Source organism: Phyllobates terribilis, unplaced genomic scaffold (assembly GCF_046119375.1).
Source record: "Phyllobates terribilis strain yellow unplaced genomic scaffold, ASM4611937v1 Scaffold_9__5_contigs__length_417890890, whole genome shotgun sequence".
Taxonomy (NCBI): domain Eukaryota; kingdom Metazoa; phylum Chordata; class Amphibia; order Anura; family Dendrobatidae; genus Phyllobates; species Phyllobates terribilis.
Window position 1 is genome coordinate 110,217,028 of NW_027362769.1, and position 18,457 is coordinate 110,235,484.

At 45.3% G+C, this 18,457-nt stretch overlaps 1 protein-coding gene across 1 annotated transcript in view; it reads left to right on the forward strand.

Annotated features, from left to right (window-relative positions):
• Window positions 1-18,457, forward strand: part of LOC141161707 (dynein axonemal heavy chain 11-like) — a 1,128,345-nt gene that overhangs the window by 316,397 nt on the left and 793,491 nt on the right. Inside the window, exons 46-49 of the mRNA XM_073646926.1 lie at window positions 10,385-10,531; window positions 14,073-14,186; window positions 14,270-14,413; window positions 17,702-17,884. Coding sequence (XP_073503027.1) covers window positions 10,385-10,531; window positions 14,073-14,186; window positions 14,270-14,413; window positions 17,702-17,884 — 588 coding nt within the window. The remainder of the gene's footprint in view (window positions 1-10,384; window positions 10,532-14,072; window positions 14,187-14,269; window positions 14,414-17,701; window positions 17,885-18,457) is intronic.

Genomic DNA, 18,457 nt, shown 5'->3' on the forward strand with positions numbered 1-18,457 from the left:
TTCCAGTTTAAAACCACAGTCTGCATTGGGAAATATCACGACTAGAATCCTTCCAATTTACTTTCTCCTTTCACGGTTGTCGGCACATGGCTGATCCAAATTTCAGCCGAACATCTTAGCTATAGTGTTGAGCAAGCACTAAAATGTTCGGGTGCTCGAAGCTCGGGCCAAGCTCGCTGTGATACTTGGGTGCTCGACCCGAGCAACGAGCCCAATGTTAGTCTATGGGAGACTCGAGCATTTTTGCGGTGGCACCCCCGGCAGTCTTTTAAAAGCCTAACAAGTGCCCAAAACGATAGTGACAGTGCTCAAATGACATGGGGACAGCATAGGGATCGCCCCAGGAAGCATTTCTGACCCCCAGGTCACTGCTGTCAACAACGTGGTCAGAGGTATTAAGCCACTTTTACAGGCTCACAATAAAACGAAAGTGAAACTTTTTTCCTGTGAAATATGTTAAGGAACATCCTTTCCAGGGAAAAGACTTGTGTATAAGTTAAAATAAATGACCAAAAACAAAAATACTCCTCCACACCTTCGGCTATGTTCACAAGTAGCATTTTTTATGCGTTTTTGCACTTTTGTATTGCTTTCAACTATGACAAATGCATTCACCGGGAAATGTCATTTTAACATTTTACAACCTTATCTGGCCATGTGCTGTGTGACACATGCATAAAGTGCTGAAAAGACATGGGAACAGCATGGGGAAGACCCCTGGAAGCATCTCTGACTCCCAGGTCACTGTCTAAAAGTGTGCCCATCATAAGTGATCCTTGCCGCATCAGAAGATGCAGACTTGCAACTATCCCCATGCAAGTTCTAGTCCCAGGGCAGTGTTCAATTGTACCTCCCCCATTCCTTGCAATGCAAGCGCAAGTATGCAGCCTGCCACCCACCCACCCCCAGGCTGCAATACCATACTGCTTGCTTGCTTGAACTTTAAATTGGGCCTTTTAGGCATGTGGAGGCGGAATCTGGCCACCACGCCATGGCTGTGTCGGCGGCCTGGTATCCATACTCAGTCCCCAGCCGCCTGGTGGCCGGGTGTCCCCGCTTGCTCCCCAGCCTCCAGGGGGTGGCCGGGTGTCCATACTCGGTCCCCAGCCACCCTTATTTGTACCGGTAACCTTTCCCACACTTTTCTTAGCCTGGCCTGCTTTAGGGCAGCATTGGCCGAGCCCACCGGACTATCAGACTCCTCCGGTGGGCCCTGGCTTCTCCATCAGGGGAGTTGAGAGTGCCAAGGTGAGGAGCATGATGAGGATGATAGAAGTCAGCATCTGCTTTGTTTTGTTGTAATGCAAGCGCATGTATGTAGTAGCGGCTAGGCCTGAGGAGGTCAGCGTTTTGGCCCATATCCTACCTCCTCCGAGGATTGCTGGATGTTTTCCTGCTACTATCCAAGTTCTATGACTCCCGTTAAAACAAAGCTTCAGGTGATAAATGATGGATGAGGTGGTGGCAAAGGAGAAAGAGCAGGAGGAACAGGGACCATTCACATCAATATCAGGCCAGTCAACCAGATATGTCTTGTAGGATATGTTTCTGTAACAAAAGGAGCGGTTCGGCTACACAGTTATAGGGCATACAGTGAGTGCAATGCCTACCAAAAATTTTGAGGCACTCCAATGCCCCTTGGAAATGACATGGAGGTCAGAGGGCGTTAACTAAACCTTTTTTTCCATTTATAGCAACTGGGTCTCCTGTGCACTGTTGGCCTAAGCAGTGAATGGAAGGCTTTCCAAAAATTATGAGGTACTGCAATGCCCCTTACAAGAACCATGTGTGGCACCCCAGGGGTCTGGTCACCACAGTAATAGAGATTACGTCGGAGAGCAAGTGGGAGGTTTCTTGGTCAGGATCCCTTAAACATGCAACATCCTCCTGCCCCAGTCCTGGGAGGGGAGAATTCTGCCCTTATAAACTGGATCTGGGGTGGGGTTGAGTGAGTCAGAGAACAGAGAACAGTCAGAGTCAGAGTGAGAGCAAGGGAAAGTAGCAGCAAGGAGCTCTGTAGGAGCTAGGAGCTAAAGACGAGGGGCTGGAAGCTGAGCAGAGCTCGCCCTGGCAGAAGACAATAGGAACCGGACACAGGAGTCCGAAGCTGTGAGGACTTATATATCCAGCAGCAGAAACCAGCCGGCAGGGGATTTCAGGTCCTCTGGCCATAGAAGCCCGGAGGCTCAGTCACAAGCAAGGGACCAGCACCGCCGTCGTGGAGCGGAGGCTAACAGAAGGCCCCAAGTCACCAGCCATACGGGTGAGCACTACACGGTACACTCAGGGACATGGGCTACTTCTACCCGCTTACAGCAAGGTAGCCAGGAAGAGTGCAGACAGACGGGGAGGCCTACAACTCCACCTGGCCAGGGGCACTCCTGCTTGCTCACAGACTGACCAGACTTCTTATGCTAGCCAGTACTCCCGGGAGGGTCTACCTTATAATCATCAGTAAAGACCCTGAATTGCACTGCAAAGACTCTGAGTCATTCCTGCTGCGCTCGTGCACCATCACCCCCATCATCCACACTCACTGCCCTGAGGCTATACTCCTCCAGAGGGGAGTTATCTCATTTTATGCTGCGCACACAACACCAGCCTCAGCGGTCTGCCTCGCAGCGGAGGTACTCCCTGACCGCAATCCACGGGTGGCGCAGTCGGACAATTAACCTCAAAACCTAAGAAAGATTGCCACTGGTTTGACCAGCCTGAGCCACGGGACCGGGTCACCGCCACGGAGACTACAGACCCCAGAGACCCGGTACCGGGTATCCCACACACGTGTACACACGGCCCAGGGGGCGTGTCACATGCAGTGCAGCATATTACAAACATAAGTCCCATTATTGGGGAGTGGGTGTCCCATAGTATTTGCTTATGCCTTGCAAGCAAAAGCTGCCAAAAATTAGGACGGAGCAACTTGCAATGCCCCTTACAAGAGCCATGCAGTACAGCATATTACAAACATAAGTCCCATTATTGGGGAGTGGGTCTCCCATAGTATTTGCTTATGCCTTGCAAGCAAAAGCTGCCAAAAATTAGGACGGAGCAACTTGCAATGCCCCTTACAAGAGCCATGCAGTACAGCATATTACAAACATAAGTCCCATTATTGGGGAGTGGGTCTCCCATAGTATTTGCTTATGCCTTGCAAGCAAAAACTGCCAAAAATTAGGACGGAGCAACTTGCAATGCCCCTTACAAGAGCTATGCAGTACAGCATATTACAAACATAAGTCCCATTATTGGGGAGTGGGTCTCCCATAGTATTTGCTTATGCTTTCCCAGCAAAAGCTGCCAAAAATTAGGATGGAGCAACTTGCAATGCCCCTTACAAGAGCCATGCAGTACTGCATGTTACAAACATAAATCCCATTATTGGGGAGTGGGTGTCCCATGGTATTTGCTTATGCTTTCCCAGCAAAAGCTGCCAAAAATTAGGATGGAGGAACTTGCAATGCTGGCACCCTGGTGGTATAGTGGTGGTGGAGGCTGAGGATAAGGAGAAGAAGATTAAACAGCCGAAACGAGGAAGCGTATACCCATGTGTGGGTGTGAAGCGGTGCATGTGAATACACCTCCCGAAATAACACAGTGGATTTGACTTTATGTTACTCTGCTGTCATTTGGTGGTGATGAGAAGTCTGGCCCAATCCAGCCCTTGTTCATTTTGATAAGGGTCAGCTTGTCAGCATTGTCAGTTGACAGGCGAGTGCGCTTATCAGTTATAATTCCCCCAGCGGCACTAAAAACACGCTCCGATAACACGCTAGCGGCAGGGCAGGCCAGGACCTCCAAGGCGTACAGAGCGAGTTCATTCCAAGTGTCCAGCTTGGATACCCAATAATTAAAAGGCACAGAGGAATCACGGAGGACGCTGGTACGATCGGCAAGGTACTCCCTCACCATCTTTTGAAACTTTCCACTCCTTGTGAAAGTACCCCGCGCCTCAGGGCCTGTAAGCTGGGCGGGTGTCAGAAAACTGTCCCAGAACGTTGACAGTGTTCCCCTGCCTCTGCTGGATTGGAGTTGCATCTCTCTCGCCTGTACGCCTTGGTTGGGCAACGAACTGTGACCTCTGCCGCTAGCGTGTTCAGATGGGAATTTTTTTAAGAGTTCTGCAGCAAGGGCCTTCTGGTATTGCCCCATTTTTGTAGACCTCTCCACCTCAGGAATAAGAGAGTGAAAATTCTCCTTGTAGCGGGGGTCTACAAGTGTCACCAACCAGTAATGACTGTCACCCAACATTTTGACAACGCGAGGGTCACGGTTAAGGCAGCGTAACATAAAGTCAGCCATGCGTGCCAGACTGGTAACGGGCAAGATTTCCGTGTCCTCACCAAGATGACAACTGACCATGCTCTCCTCCTCCTCCTCTTCCTCCTCCCCCCTGTCCTCAGGCCACCCACGCTGAACCGATGGTATGACACTTGTACAGGTACTACCGTCTACAATGCATGATAGCAGCTCCTGTTCTTCCTCCTCCTCCTCTCCCTCATTGTCCCCCAATGCACGTTGGGATGAGATGAGGCTGGGCTGTGTGTAATCGCCCGCTACGGCTTCTTGATCCATCTCATCATACTCTGGCTGCAATGCCTCCTCTTTAATTCTCTGCAGAGAGCGTTGCAAAAGACAGACAAGTGGGATGCTGAAACTAATGATGGCGTCATCGCCACTCACCATGTTGGTGGACTCCTCAAAGTTTGTCAGGATGGTACATATGTCAGACATCCAGGTCCACTCCTGAGGTCTTATGTGTGGAGTCTGACCTGAATATCGACGGCCTTGTTGCAGCTGGTACTCCACAACTGCTCTCTTCTGCTCACAAATCCTTTGCAACATGTGGAGGGTAGAGTTCCAACGTGTGGGGACATCACACACCAGTTGGTGTGCCGGAAGCTGCAAACGCTGCTGCAACACTGCAAGGGCGGCAGAAACTGTAGCCGACTTGCGAAAATGAGCTGACAGGCGGCGTACTTTCACGAGCAGATCTGGCAACTCGGGGTACGTTTTAAGAAACCGCTGAACCACGAGGTTAAGCACATGAGCCAGGCATGGTACGTGTGTGATCTCACCTCGCCTTAGAGCCGCCACCAGGTTACGGCCATTGTCACACACGACCATGCCTGGATGTAGGTTCAGCGGTCTCAGCCACAGATCTGCCTGCTCTTTCACAGCTGTCCACAACTCACAAGCAGTGTGAGGTTTATCACCTAAGCTTATGAGTTTCAGCACAGCCTCATGCCGCTTGGCGGAGGCAGTACTGCAATGCTTCCAGCTTGTAACTGATGTGGTGATATCTGAGATGGAGGCTGAACATGAGGAGGAGGAGGATGCGCAGGAGCTGTACACTGTGGGGGCAACTCTGACTGACATAGGGCCCGCAATCCTCGGTGTGGGGAGGATGTGTTCCGTCCCAAGGTCCGACTGGGTCCCGGCTTCCACTATGTTTACCCAGTGTGCCGTCAGAGAGATGTACCGTCCCTGGCCACAAGCACTTGTCCACGTGTCCGTTGTCAGGTGGACTCTCCCAGTAACTGCGTTGTTGAGGGCACGGCAGATGCTTTGGGACACGTGCTTGTGTAGTGCGGGGATGGCACACCGGGCAAAATAGTGTCGGCTGGGGACTGAGTACCGAGGGACGGCCACCGCCATAAGATTGCGGAAGGATTCCGTCTCCACCAGCCTAAAAGGAAGCATTTCTAATGCAAGCAGTCGTGAAATGTGCGAATTTAGGACTGTGGCCTGTGGGGCGTTAGCTGCGAATTTCCGCTTTCGTTCAAAGGTCTGGGATATGGACAATTGAACGCTGCGGTGGGACGTGGACGTTGATGCGGTTTCTTGAAAAACTGCCATAACAAGTGAAGACTGAGAGGAGGGGGCAACTTTACATGCAGTATGGACAGGGGATTGCCTTGCACACACAACAGGGGGTTCTATTGCACGCACAACATTGGAAGAAGCAGTGATGACACCCGCTGACACTGGTCGTGGACCCTGGGTTTCGCCCCACAAAGTCGGGTGCTTTGCTGCCATGTGCCTGATCATGCTGGTGGTGGTCAGGCTGGTAGTTTTGTCACCCCTGCTGATGCTGGCATGGCAGGTGGAACATATGGCCTTTTTGGGGTTATCAGCAGAGTCTTTAAAAAAATTCCAGACTCTGGAATACCTACCGCTTGTACTGGCAACGTCCCTCGTGTTGGTGTTACGGGGAACGGTTGCCTGCCTTCTGTCTGCGGCCACCACACTGCTTCTTCCTGCCTGTTGGGGTACTCTGCCTCCCTCTACCTGTGTGCTGCTGGCCTCACTCTGCATGTCCTCCTTCCACATTGGGTTAGTTACTAGATCATCCACCACCTCCTCCTCTTCCACTTGCGCACCACAATCCTCCTCCTCACTTCCTGGCAATTGTGTCTCGTCATCGTCCACCTCTTGTGACAGATTGCCAACGTCGACTTCCTGTGGCCGTGGCTGTTCAAATATTTGGGCATTGCAACATGGGATCTCCTCTTCCACCACTTCAAGCGTATCAGGCGAGGGGCCCAAATATGGAAATGGACCAGTGAACAGCTCTTCAGAGTGTCCAAGTGTGGGATCACTTGCTGTCTGACGACACTCGGCATGGTGGGAGGAAGGAGCATCAGGGTGAGGAGGAGTATGTGGTCGAGACTCACGGCTACTAAGAGTTGACCGTGTGGAAGACAGACCGGAGTTGGTGGTGCCCAGGTAACTGGAAGTATTGTCTGCTATCCAATTAATAACCTGTTCACACTGATCAGTTCTCAATACTGGTGTTGTTCTGTGCTTCCCTAGTAATTCGGTCAAGAAGTGGGAGCGAGAAGATGTGGCTGTTGGTTGTGGCACATTTTCACCTTGGCCACGGCCCCGTCCTCTGCACGAACCGTCACCAGAACGTCCACTTCCACGTCCCTTGCCACGCGCCTTGCCCATTGTAAATGAAGTAAAATAGCTTACACTTGCACTATCAATGGAAAAAGGGTAATAAAGAGTAGATTAGAACCGTGGAAGAGGAAAACCACAGTTATTGTTTACTGGGGTATACCACACTTTTTTAAATAGAGATATTTGCTCCTGAACAGTGAGCGACACACTCAAACTGCTTTTTTTTTAGATACCAAAGGCCCAAAACTGGATAGTACAGCGATTTGACCCGTGGAACTGCGAAACCACACTGGGATGTCGGGCCTACACAAGACTATTTTCAACAGATATATTTTTGTGTCACAACAGTCAGGAGACACTACTGTTTTTCTTTACGGAAAAAAATACCAAAACCTGAATAATAGAGATTTTTTACCGTGGAACAGCAAAACCACAGTTATAATTTACTGGTGTATACCAGGCTTTTTAAAATATATATATATTTGCGGCTGAACAGTGAGCGACACACTCAAACTGTTTTTTTTAGATACAAATGGCCCAAAAGTGGATAATACAGAGGTTTGTACCATGGAACTGCAAAACCACACTTGTATTTCTCGGGCCTACACCAGACTATTTTCAACAGATATATTTGTGTCTGAAAAATCAGGGAGACACTATTTTTTTTTTTTTTACAGCAAAAAATGCAAAAAGCAGGATAATAGAGATTTTTACCGTGGAACAGCAAAAGCACACTTCTGTCTCTCTGGCCTACACCAGACTATTTTCAACAGATATATTTGTGTCTGAAAAATCAGGGAGACACTATTATTATTTTTATACACCAAAAAAATGCCAAAAACAGGATAATAGAGATGTTTTACTGTGGAACATCAAAACCACAGTAATAATTTACTGGTGTATACCAGGCTTTTTAAAATATATATATATTTGCGGCTGAACAGTGAGCGACACACTCAAACTGTTTTTTTTTTAGATACAAATGGCCCATAGAACTGCAAAACCACACTTCTATTTCTCTGGCCTACACCAGACTATTTTTAACAGATATATTTGTGTCTGAAAAATCAGAGGCACACTTTTTTTTGGGGGGGGGGGCACCAAAAGGTTAATAAGATGGGTATTTGTACATTGTTAAGGAGGAAAAAAAAAAGAGGATTTAGATAAAAAAAAGGATTTTTCCTGGCCCCCGGGACCTGGAGCTAAGTCCAGCAATTTCAGCAACAGGAGCAGCACACAGGACTGTAATGCAGCATTTGCTGGTATAACCACTGCGTCTCCTATACAGCCTGCCTGCCTGCCTGCCTGATATACCTGGGATAGATATTAGTCCTGAGAAGGACTGTTTGTTTGATCTGGCAGCCTTTACAGACCCTACACTAACTATTTTGCAGGATATATCTCTCCCTAAATCAGCAGCGCTGTCCCTACACTGTCTGATCCGGAGCGACTGTGTCCAAGATGACGGCGCCCGGTTTTAAATACTCGAGGTGACGCTGTGCGGCCAGCCAATCACTGTAATGCCCACAAACAACATGGCTGCAGCATTACAGTGACTGGCTGGCAATCCCTGCATGTTCATTGGCTCTGTAAAGAGCGCCAAACATGCAGGGCGGAGACCCGAGCTCCCGCCAGAGTAACCCGGAGATGCTCGGTGCTCGCCGAACATCCCGAGTAGCGTGATGCTCGGGCGAGTACCGAGCAGTGTCGAGCATGTTCGCTCAACACTACTTAGCTACACTACAGCAACAACAACATTGCTTTTACTCTGATTTTAAGCAGCACATTCTTAAAACGTATCTGTTGTTTCACGTGACTGTTTAGAATAGGCTGTCATGGGTGTACATGAGGAATAACACATTTCTATCCATTGAACGATTACTATATTGCATCTTTTACCAGTTTTCCCCTCTGTAGGCTCTACCCCTACTTTTAAAGAGGATGTTAACAACTCGGAAAACCCTTTCTGAATCCCTATGTCTCCCCCCAGTAAAATAATAACATCCATACTCAACTCCAGTGCCGGTGCCGTTTCAGCAGTGATGGCACTGGCTCTTATGTTATGTCACGCAATCACTGGGGCCAATCAGCACTGGCTTCACTCTCCCTGCCTTCTGACTAATTGAGACATCTAGAGGAAGTGAGAGAGCAGCCGCAGCTCTCACTTCCTCTGGATGTCAATTACACCTGTAGGAGAGATAAGTGAAGCCAGCGCAGATTGGCCGCAAGGATTGCATGACATAACAATGTCACGCAAACCCCGGAAGAGCCAGTACCAACACTGCTGGAATGACGCAATAAGTGATTTTATCATACTGGGGGGAACATATGGATTCAGAAGGAGTTGTCCATGTCATGGACAACCCCTTTAAGTTGTCTCTAAGTTAATGCTTGGAGACTAACTGCTATGATCTCTCCACTGTCATATTGCACACAGAGCAGGGATTCCTGCTCTTCTTCTGCTTCTTTGTAGCACATATTCAAAAGCAGCAGCAGGATGAAAGTCATTATACAGCAGTACTGAGCAGTGTAGTTGTGAATCCAGCTCACAGGTGAAATAAAACACTTGATTGCACTGTCTGTATGTGTCTCTCTGCCTTTCTCTCTCTCACTGCTGCTCATTCCCACCTGTTAAACCGTAACACAGGTGTCCTAAGGCGATCTCAGGCAGGCCAGAAACCTTCCATTGGGCAGACTACTCCATCTCTTCTCCATAGACCTCAAAAGGCAGCTGAAATCCAATACTTCAGTGACCTGGCAGTTCGCCTTGTCTTGAGCAAGAGAGATTTACCCTGTAATTTTAATTGAATGATAAGTTGTATAAGAAGAAGAAGAAATGGCTCCTAAGTGGAGAAAGGAGCATATTTATTTTATCAGATATATTACAAAATTTCTAACATTCACTTGTACGTTGGATTTATGCAAAGTTTGTTGAAAGGACAGTGACTATTAAAGAACCAGAACAGGTCTGCCAGAGTGAGAGCCGCTGATAATTCATATGCCCTTTAATGACCTAAGTATCCTCCAAGTGAGACAACCCCTTTAATTACAATAATCGTATACAGTTCTATGACCTTTTATAATAAGTTTTAATACACTTACTTAGGATTCTTTGGCTTTCCATTCAATGTACAATTTCACTTTTTGAAAACAATTACAATTTGCATAGTGATATTATATATTGTCATGTTTCCACTGCTGGAAAGTTAATAGATTTTTTTTACAGGTATCATTACAATAAAGAGATATTACTGCATTTATCCACATAATTAACCAACAAGTTCATTTTTACTGCCTTCAAGCCAGTATTTTGATAAATAGAGAGACGTAATTACATAACCTCTAGAGGCACAAAGTAATTATACTTGTTCGCAATGACGCCCTCGGCAGCATTTATTCTTTAAGCTAACTGATTTTAATATAATTGAAAATATTGTCTTAAAACTTAATTAACCAGGTCTCTGTTGTATTCACGCAGGTGGAGGATTTGAAGTCTAAACTTGCCATACAAGAGGTAGAACTTCACCAGAGGAACAAGGATACCGAAGCTCTGATTGACAAAATTGGCCAGCAGACAGAAAAATTAAATCAAGAAAAATCAGTTGCAGACGATGAGGAACGAAAGGTACAGTATTAACAGGATCTATAGATATTTGTATCTGGGGCCCTGTTATCCACCAGACTGGGTGGCATGTAATACCAGGCATTCACTGCTACAGTTTAACATGTGTTTTATAAAAACAAAACAAAAAAAATGAGCCGGAGCATATGTTGATATAAGTGCAATGCATAGGTGCACATTCACACTGTGGCCAGTTAACCGACAGAATCTAAGATAAAAACAACATGAGTAAATTCCCTGTAGTAAGTAAATAAATAGTAATAGTACATGTAAATAACATAGGTACTTAGTTAACACTCTTTTGATCACAAAAGAATTAAAAGCCATCCCACCGTGACAAGGTGTACCCAGTCGGGATGGTACCTCTCGTAGTTCACCTCACTATGTGTCAGCAGACATAAAAATAGATAAGGGCAAAGCAGGACCTGGGTCCCAACCAAGGCCGGCTCCAGGTTTTTGTGGGCCCTGGGCCAAAGAGTCTCAGTGAGCCCCTTTAACACATATCATGATTCATGATGCACAGATACCGCAGAGAAATATATATATATACTGTTTATAGTACAAGGCCAAAGATTTCACTTCTTACATTACATGACCTATATCTATTGTAAATTCCACAATAGCTCAGAAACCGGTGAATCGCTCCATACAGAATACTGGCCCTCATAAATGCTCCATACTGGATATTGGCCCCCATATAATGCTCCATACAGGATACTGGCCCCATATAGCGCTCCATAGAGGATACTGGCCCCCCATATAGCGCTCCATAGAGGATACTGGCCCCCTTATAACGCTCCATACAGGATACTGGCCCCCATATAATGCTCCATACAGAATACTGGCCCCCATATAATGCTCCATAGAGGATACTGGCCCCCTTATAACGCTCCATGCAAGCTGTGCCCCCACATAATGCTCCATGCAGGCTGTTCCCCCCACATAATGCCCCGTGCACGCTGTTCCCCCCATATAATGCCACATGCAGGATGTCACCCCCCCTTATAATGCCCCATGCTGGATGTCACCCCCCTTATAATGCCCTATGCAGGATGTCACCCCTCCCTTATAATGCCCCATGCAGGATGTCACTCCCCCCTTTTAATGCCCCATGCAGGACGTCACTTCCTCACACGTTATAATGCCCCATGCAAGATGTCACTCCCCCCCCCTTAATGCCCCATGCAGGATGTCACTTCCCCACACTTTATAATGCCCCATGCAGGATGTCACCTCTCCACCCACATATAATTCCCCATGCCTCCATACATTAAAAAAAGAAAAAATCAAATACTCACCTCACTTCTCACCTGCTGCCGCTGCTCCGAACTCCAGCATCGCCAGCGTCTTCCGCTCTGTGCTGTGAAGGTTCAGGAGAGGGCGCGGTGGAAAGACATCACCGTGTCCTCTGACCTGAGACGCCATAGTCAGAGGACGCGGAAGAGACCAGAGCTGCTGCGGAGGCACAGGGAGAGGTAAGTATTGTGCCGGCTGCTGGGGCCCTGAGCAAGCGGGGGGGAGCGGGCGCTGACACCGCTCTCCTCCGCTCACTGGTCCCATAGCACGGCGGGGTGCTCGACTGCGAGTGGGCCCCCCCGCCTGCTCAGGGCCCCAGCACTTGCCCGGGTGCGCTGGGTGCTGGCTAGACTCCCAACCATACAACCATCCATCCGTGTAAAGCTATCTGAATGAAATGGACAGCACAAGAAAAGGCGAGCCGCACCCTTGTTTGTACAAAGTACAAAAAAATTAAACAAAACCAAAAAAATGAGACAAAGCAAATGTTGGTATAAGTGCAATGCATAAGTGTGTATTCACACTACGACCATTTAACAGACACAACCTAAGATAAAAAACAAAATGAGCAAATACCCTGTAATAAGTAAGAGAATAGTAATAGTACATGTATATAAATATGAATATGTGTTTCATAGAAATAAGTGGCAGCACCGCAGGTATTAGTGCAAAGCCCTCAGGCCATTGTCCCCTTATATATATGTATATGTTAACACCAAAGCCTTCACAGTGCTTAGGAAAACATGGAAATCTTGAGCTATGAAATGAGCTTGAGGCATTTACAATATTTTCCATGGTTTCGTCTAACAGCTTATTCCCCAGAGATATGGTGTAATAGACAAGCTTAGTTAGACATACGTGAAGCATCCTGCTAAATTGGGGCCCTGAGGGTCCTATATGCAGGGGTCCCTGAAGACCAGTCTTATTTGTTGTGTGATTTTCCGGGTAATCTATCATCAGATCATTGCTTTGTATCTACTACATTTTTATCTTTCGAAGCTGAATGTACAGCTGACAACATGACGTAGAGCCTTTCCGTTGTCCTTGATGAGATGAAAAATTCAAAGCTTGTCTACACTTTCTGCTCGCTTTGACATCTTCTGCTTTGAGTTTTGGTATGTGAATGCTCTCAATGGGCGATGTTACTATCATAATGACGGTCTCATCAATGAATATGTGTACCCATGCACAATCACAAAAGTAGAAGGGCTTTAGTAGGGTCTCCATAACAATTGTACAGAACAATTATTTTATGAAGTCTCAATTCCACTCAACTCACATCTTCCACCACATTCTTCTCAGTCCCATCACCGTCATCCCCAATTGGCAAATCCCTTCAAGGTCTCATTCAGACGTCAGATTTTTCCACATATGAGAAAAATAGACCAATTATTCTGTTCAGACTTTGATTAGAGTGTTATCTGAGTGTCATGTGTTTTCTCATACGTTGAGAAATTGAAAAAAAAGGTTTTTACACCTTCTCCTTTCTGATGGTCCACGAAAATCCGAGTCATTTGAGTGCGGTCTGATTTTTTTCACAGACCCACTGGTTCAATTTTGACAAAGGACAACATCTGCAAGGTGTTTGTATGTTCTCCCCGTGTTTGAGTGGGTTTCCTCTGGGTTCTCCCTTTTTCTCCCACACTCCAAAGACATACTGATAGGAAATTTATATTGTGAACCTCAATGACGACAGCGATGACAAAATGTGTAAAGCATTGCGGAATATGAGTAAAATAAATACGTTCATTAATAAATTGCCCCTCAAAGGTAAAACACAACCAACTCTATTTGGAGCAAATTTTGGACCCATACTATTGACTTATCTTCCTTGTGAATAAATAATCGTGCAAGATGAAATTCAACATACCTGATGCTTTTTTTACCTGATTTCAACCAACCATGCAAAGCTGGGGGACTCGTATATGCACAGTAGACATATGGTCAAACTGTCCCGCTAAAATATACAGGTTCCTTTGACGTTCATCTAATGTGTATAGAAAGCCAAGAACCATGTATTATGGGTGGATTTGAGAATAACCTATTAGACCTTAGTGACGACATGCCCTGGTAACAACAATGATGCAATTAAGTTGATCTGAATATGGATGGTGGGCTCTCAGGGTTGTCCCAGAGATCATATGAACACAATCTCTACAGTTTTATATTTTACACTCTATGTTGTCCTCAATTTGTGATTTTGTTTTATATGGCCATTTTTGGTAATTTGGGATTTCTGTATAAATAGGTAGCCGCTCTCCAGTCAGAGATAACAAAGCAGCAACAAGAGTCAGCCAATGACTTGGCCAAGGCAGAACCAGCTCTCCAAGCAGCGAACGCGGCTCTAAACACATTGAACAGGGTAATAACCCAACCCCAAATTTCTTGTTTCTCAAGATCTTTGTTTCTTTTCCACAAAGCAAATGTAACTCCTTATTTCAACAGTTAAATCTCACAGAGCTCAGGACATTTCCTAATCCAACAGCCCCTGTCACCAACGTGGCGGCTGCCGTACTTGTACTTTTATCAACAAATGGCAAAATACCTAGAGACAGAAGCTGGAAAGCCGCAAAAGTGCTGATGAGCAAGGTAAGAAGTATGAGTCCGTGTCTTTCGTCTTGCTTACTCTCTCACCTTACCAGGTATTCATTAAGGAGAAGGTTGTACTCTGACTCCCTGCCGGTACTTGATAACAGTGACAATCCATAGACTTTCTATGGAGCCTGTCTTCAGTGACTAGTGGGGGTCTCATCACCCACCAGACCCCACCAATGTTCAGTTGATCATCGTGGATTCGGATCTTGGCAATTTTTGGGCAGGCAAAACTTCCGTGGTGAATTAGCTGTTCATCAGGATTGCAAGTCTTTTCTTTTTCAGGGGTAGTGTAATACGAAATGGCAAAAATTCTTATGAAAGGCCCAGTAGGGTCAGAAAAAGGGCATATGGATAGGCACATGACGAATACAAAATTCAAGAAACTTTTTTTTTCATTGCTTCCTTTACTTGTAAAAAAGCAGATTGTTCTTTACTTAGCCTCTCCAAGACAAGCGCTGTGTCTCTGGAGCTGCAGTGATGGCATCAAATCAAAAGCGCTGCAGCCAATCAGTAGGCTAAGTGGATCCCGCAGTCTATACGGACTTACTCCAGTGATTGTCTGTAGAGCTGTTGATGTGACAGCACCGATGCAGCCAAACAACAGACGCCTGAACAGCGACACAGACAAAGTGCTGGACCAAAGAAAAGTAAGTAAAGCTCAATTTGTGTTTTACATGTAACTGAGCAAATAGGAAAGCGTTTCTTAAAAGAGGACAACCCCTTTAAGGGACTAAGTGTCTAATTTGATAACTGCTTTTTTCCATATTTATGTAATGAACGTTCTTTGATTTTCATGCCAGCTTTTATTTTTCTGCTTTGTTGAACATTCAGACTTGAAATCATGTCCACTGGCCATAAAATATGTAATACCAGCTGGGCTTTATAGTTTAGGCATTTACTAACTTGTTTGACAAAAAAGTTCATTTTGCAAGTTTCATAAATGTTCTCAATTTTGGGCTACATACATTAATAAGTTGCAAGTAAAAAGAAGTCTGAGCAGGACTCTCTTCTCAGAGCTGTTTCTCTTTCTTTGGAGAGAGACCAGTAGTACTGTAGACCATTATCCTGTTCATTACTTTAGCCTTTCTTAGGCTCTGGTTCTGACATTCATCACATTGCGAGTGGATAAGCAGCAGATAATCAGCACAGTGTTCCCTGAAGCCATAATGGTGAAAGTACATAAGATAGAAATGCTTCTTCAACCCTCTTCTAATGGCACAATTATCTCCATCCATGAGATGTGCAGTGTATTAGGTGATGAGTGCACCTGCAGTAAAGGTCAGGTCATTTCAGTTGTTATTTATCTATCATTTTTAAGGCCAATTTACTAAAACTGTTCTTGACAGTTTTCCTGCTTGCTCTACATGTTATGCTGCATGTCATTAAGGGTCAGATTTACTAAAGCATGTAAATGAGAAATGAGCCAAGAAAAGTAAAAAAAATCAGCCCGGAGGAGTTATTTATAAACCCGCATACACGAATGAGAAAGACACTTTTTTAGAGTGAAAAACATAGTAATCAAATAATAAAATTGTCCACCCTCCAGAGTGAGACGTAATAATCCCCATGACCTCAGTCTTAGACTGTTTCTAAGTCAATGTCACAGCCCAAAATAAATTGAAAGTGCTTGAAATTGATAACTGGTAGATTTGTTGTGGAACGTATTAATATTTGATTATTACTTTCATAGATGAGAGTTCATTTCTTGATGGACTTTCTTGTCCTTAATAAGCCTAACTGGTCAAAGGCCAAATAAAAGCCCCTGCAGTGAAACAAGCATCTTAGAGAAAAAGCCCAATACACATAGGATATAATGGGATGGATAGAAAATGTATTATGGTCTGTTCAAAGAGTTGGCCTTTTGGACAAGTTTTACCATACCAGAAAAGAAGTTATACTAGCCCGCCAAACCTAAAACTCTTCTCCCTGTCATACTCCATCAGTCCTATTGGTTCACAGGCATTTCAGAGAAAATAAGTTTTGAAGATCCGGCCAGGGACCGTAGCCAGAGACTAAACTAGTCCGGTACCTCCCCAGGCTAGGTCTTCCCAGTGTCACTACAGGTGATTGACAGGTCTCTCCCTCATATATACATAGGGACAGACCTGTCTATCATCTCTAGCAGCTTTGGGAAGAGCCATCTCTTGGGGATATTGGACTAATCTCCTCTCTTCCTATTGTACCTGTCCGGAACTTTAAAGTATATTTTCTCTGAAGTGCCCGAGCCTTTCAGAGAATAAAATACAAAGCTGCATAAATATAATATGCGTGCAGCCAGGCTGAGATTCATCCTGACCACAGTTTTGACAGCATGAATTACCTGACAGGTTCCCTTTAAAAAAATTAAAAACCTTATGACAAATGATTATCTGGTTTAGACAATGCATAATTTGTAGAAGGAGGCCACCGTATTCTACATGATTATGAGGGGTCCTGCTGGACCCACAATAATTAGCCTTTATCGCCAAAGGAAATAGATAAGTTGTTATTTTTGACACCTCTCCCCGACCCTGAGAAGAAGCACCAGCGAAACATGTGTTTGGGTTGTCAAGTATCTCTTGTTATCTTGTCTTTCCAGTGAGGTTACTTTTAGGCTTGTCCAACAACTTTTTTACTGATCTAGTGTAGTCTCCTTTTATTTTTATACTGCTAATATCTTTTTCCCATGTTGGGAGTTATTGCAAGCTACGGCCGAGGCGCAGGCAGAGAGCGGGGTGAGCGGTGTCAGCGACTGACACTGCACACCTTTGTGCCCACACCCCAGCCATCACTGTGCTGAATGCCTGCGGCCGAGGGAAGGTGATGGGCAGCCGCAGACATTCAGCAATGTCAGGTTGTTGTTTTTTTCTCCGAAATGCACCCCCCTCAGGCAGGAGGTAGAGCCCTAGACCAGTGCCTACCCTGCCTACCCCTCATCCAAGCCCTGCATATCAGTGTGTGCACATTGCATTTTTATCTGTGTATGCGTCTATTTTATTATCATTTGTATTGTATTTGTATATGAATATTTTTTTATATATATATATATATATATATATATACTGTATATAATGTATGGAATGGTGTTTGCTCTTATTGTATGGGAATTGTAAGTTACCAGTATCTGTAAGAAAAAAAAGCATTACACGACTTGAAATTATGGTGATACCTGTATAATTCATGGACACATTGTGTCTCCCAGAACACGTTTTACTTTTTTCATGATCACCTTCCATTAAAAGTAAGAACATTTTGCTTTCCCAGTTACGTGAGTGTTACCACCAACATTTCATTCCCTTACAGGTGGATGAATTTTTACAGAACCTGATTAATTTCGACAAAGAGCATATTCCAGATGCCGTCGTGAAGGCTATAAAAGATGATTATTTAAGAGATCCTGAGTTTAACCCTGAATTTGTGCGCACAAAATCCTCAGCCGCTGCAGGCCTCTGTGCTTGGGTTATTAATATCATTAAATTTCATGAGGTAAGGTATGACCTTACAATAGGTGCACCCAAAAGATACCATCTCCTAGAGATAACTCCAGAGAACTATCTTTTTATCATCACCCGTTTATCATTGGCCATGAATGGTTTACGTTCCAACATTAGTGTAGCTTGCAGAGGAAAGTTTAAGTTCCAGCCCAGACCCGCTAGGTAATACCTTAAGCTAGGCGGAACCACTTATTTTGAGATAGGGTTTACATAAACCCTGCCATCGTTCAGCCCCAAATTTGCTAGGATTATATCTGAAATATCATGACAGTCCTGGCGAATTCGAGATTGTGGGCAGCTACAATATTAAACTCTAAAGCTAGCCAAACACGTGAACTAACTGCCGGATGAGCCCTGGTTTAACTGACTGCTCTTTCTCTTGCCTTAAGCTCGGCATAGTTTGTCTCCTGAAAGAACAAATGATTGGGCATGTTGATCTCCAACATGTCCAATCTCTCATTCCCTCAACTAGGGGATAAGTCAGCAAGTTCCCATATAGATAAAATCATCAAACTGAGATCAAGTAAAGATTTATGCAAATCCCATCCAGAGCTCTAGTGCAAAT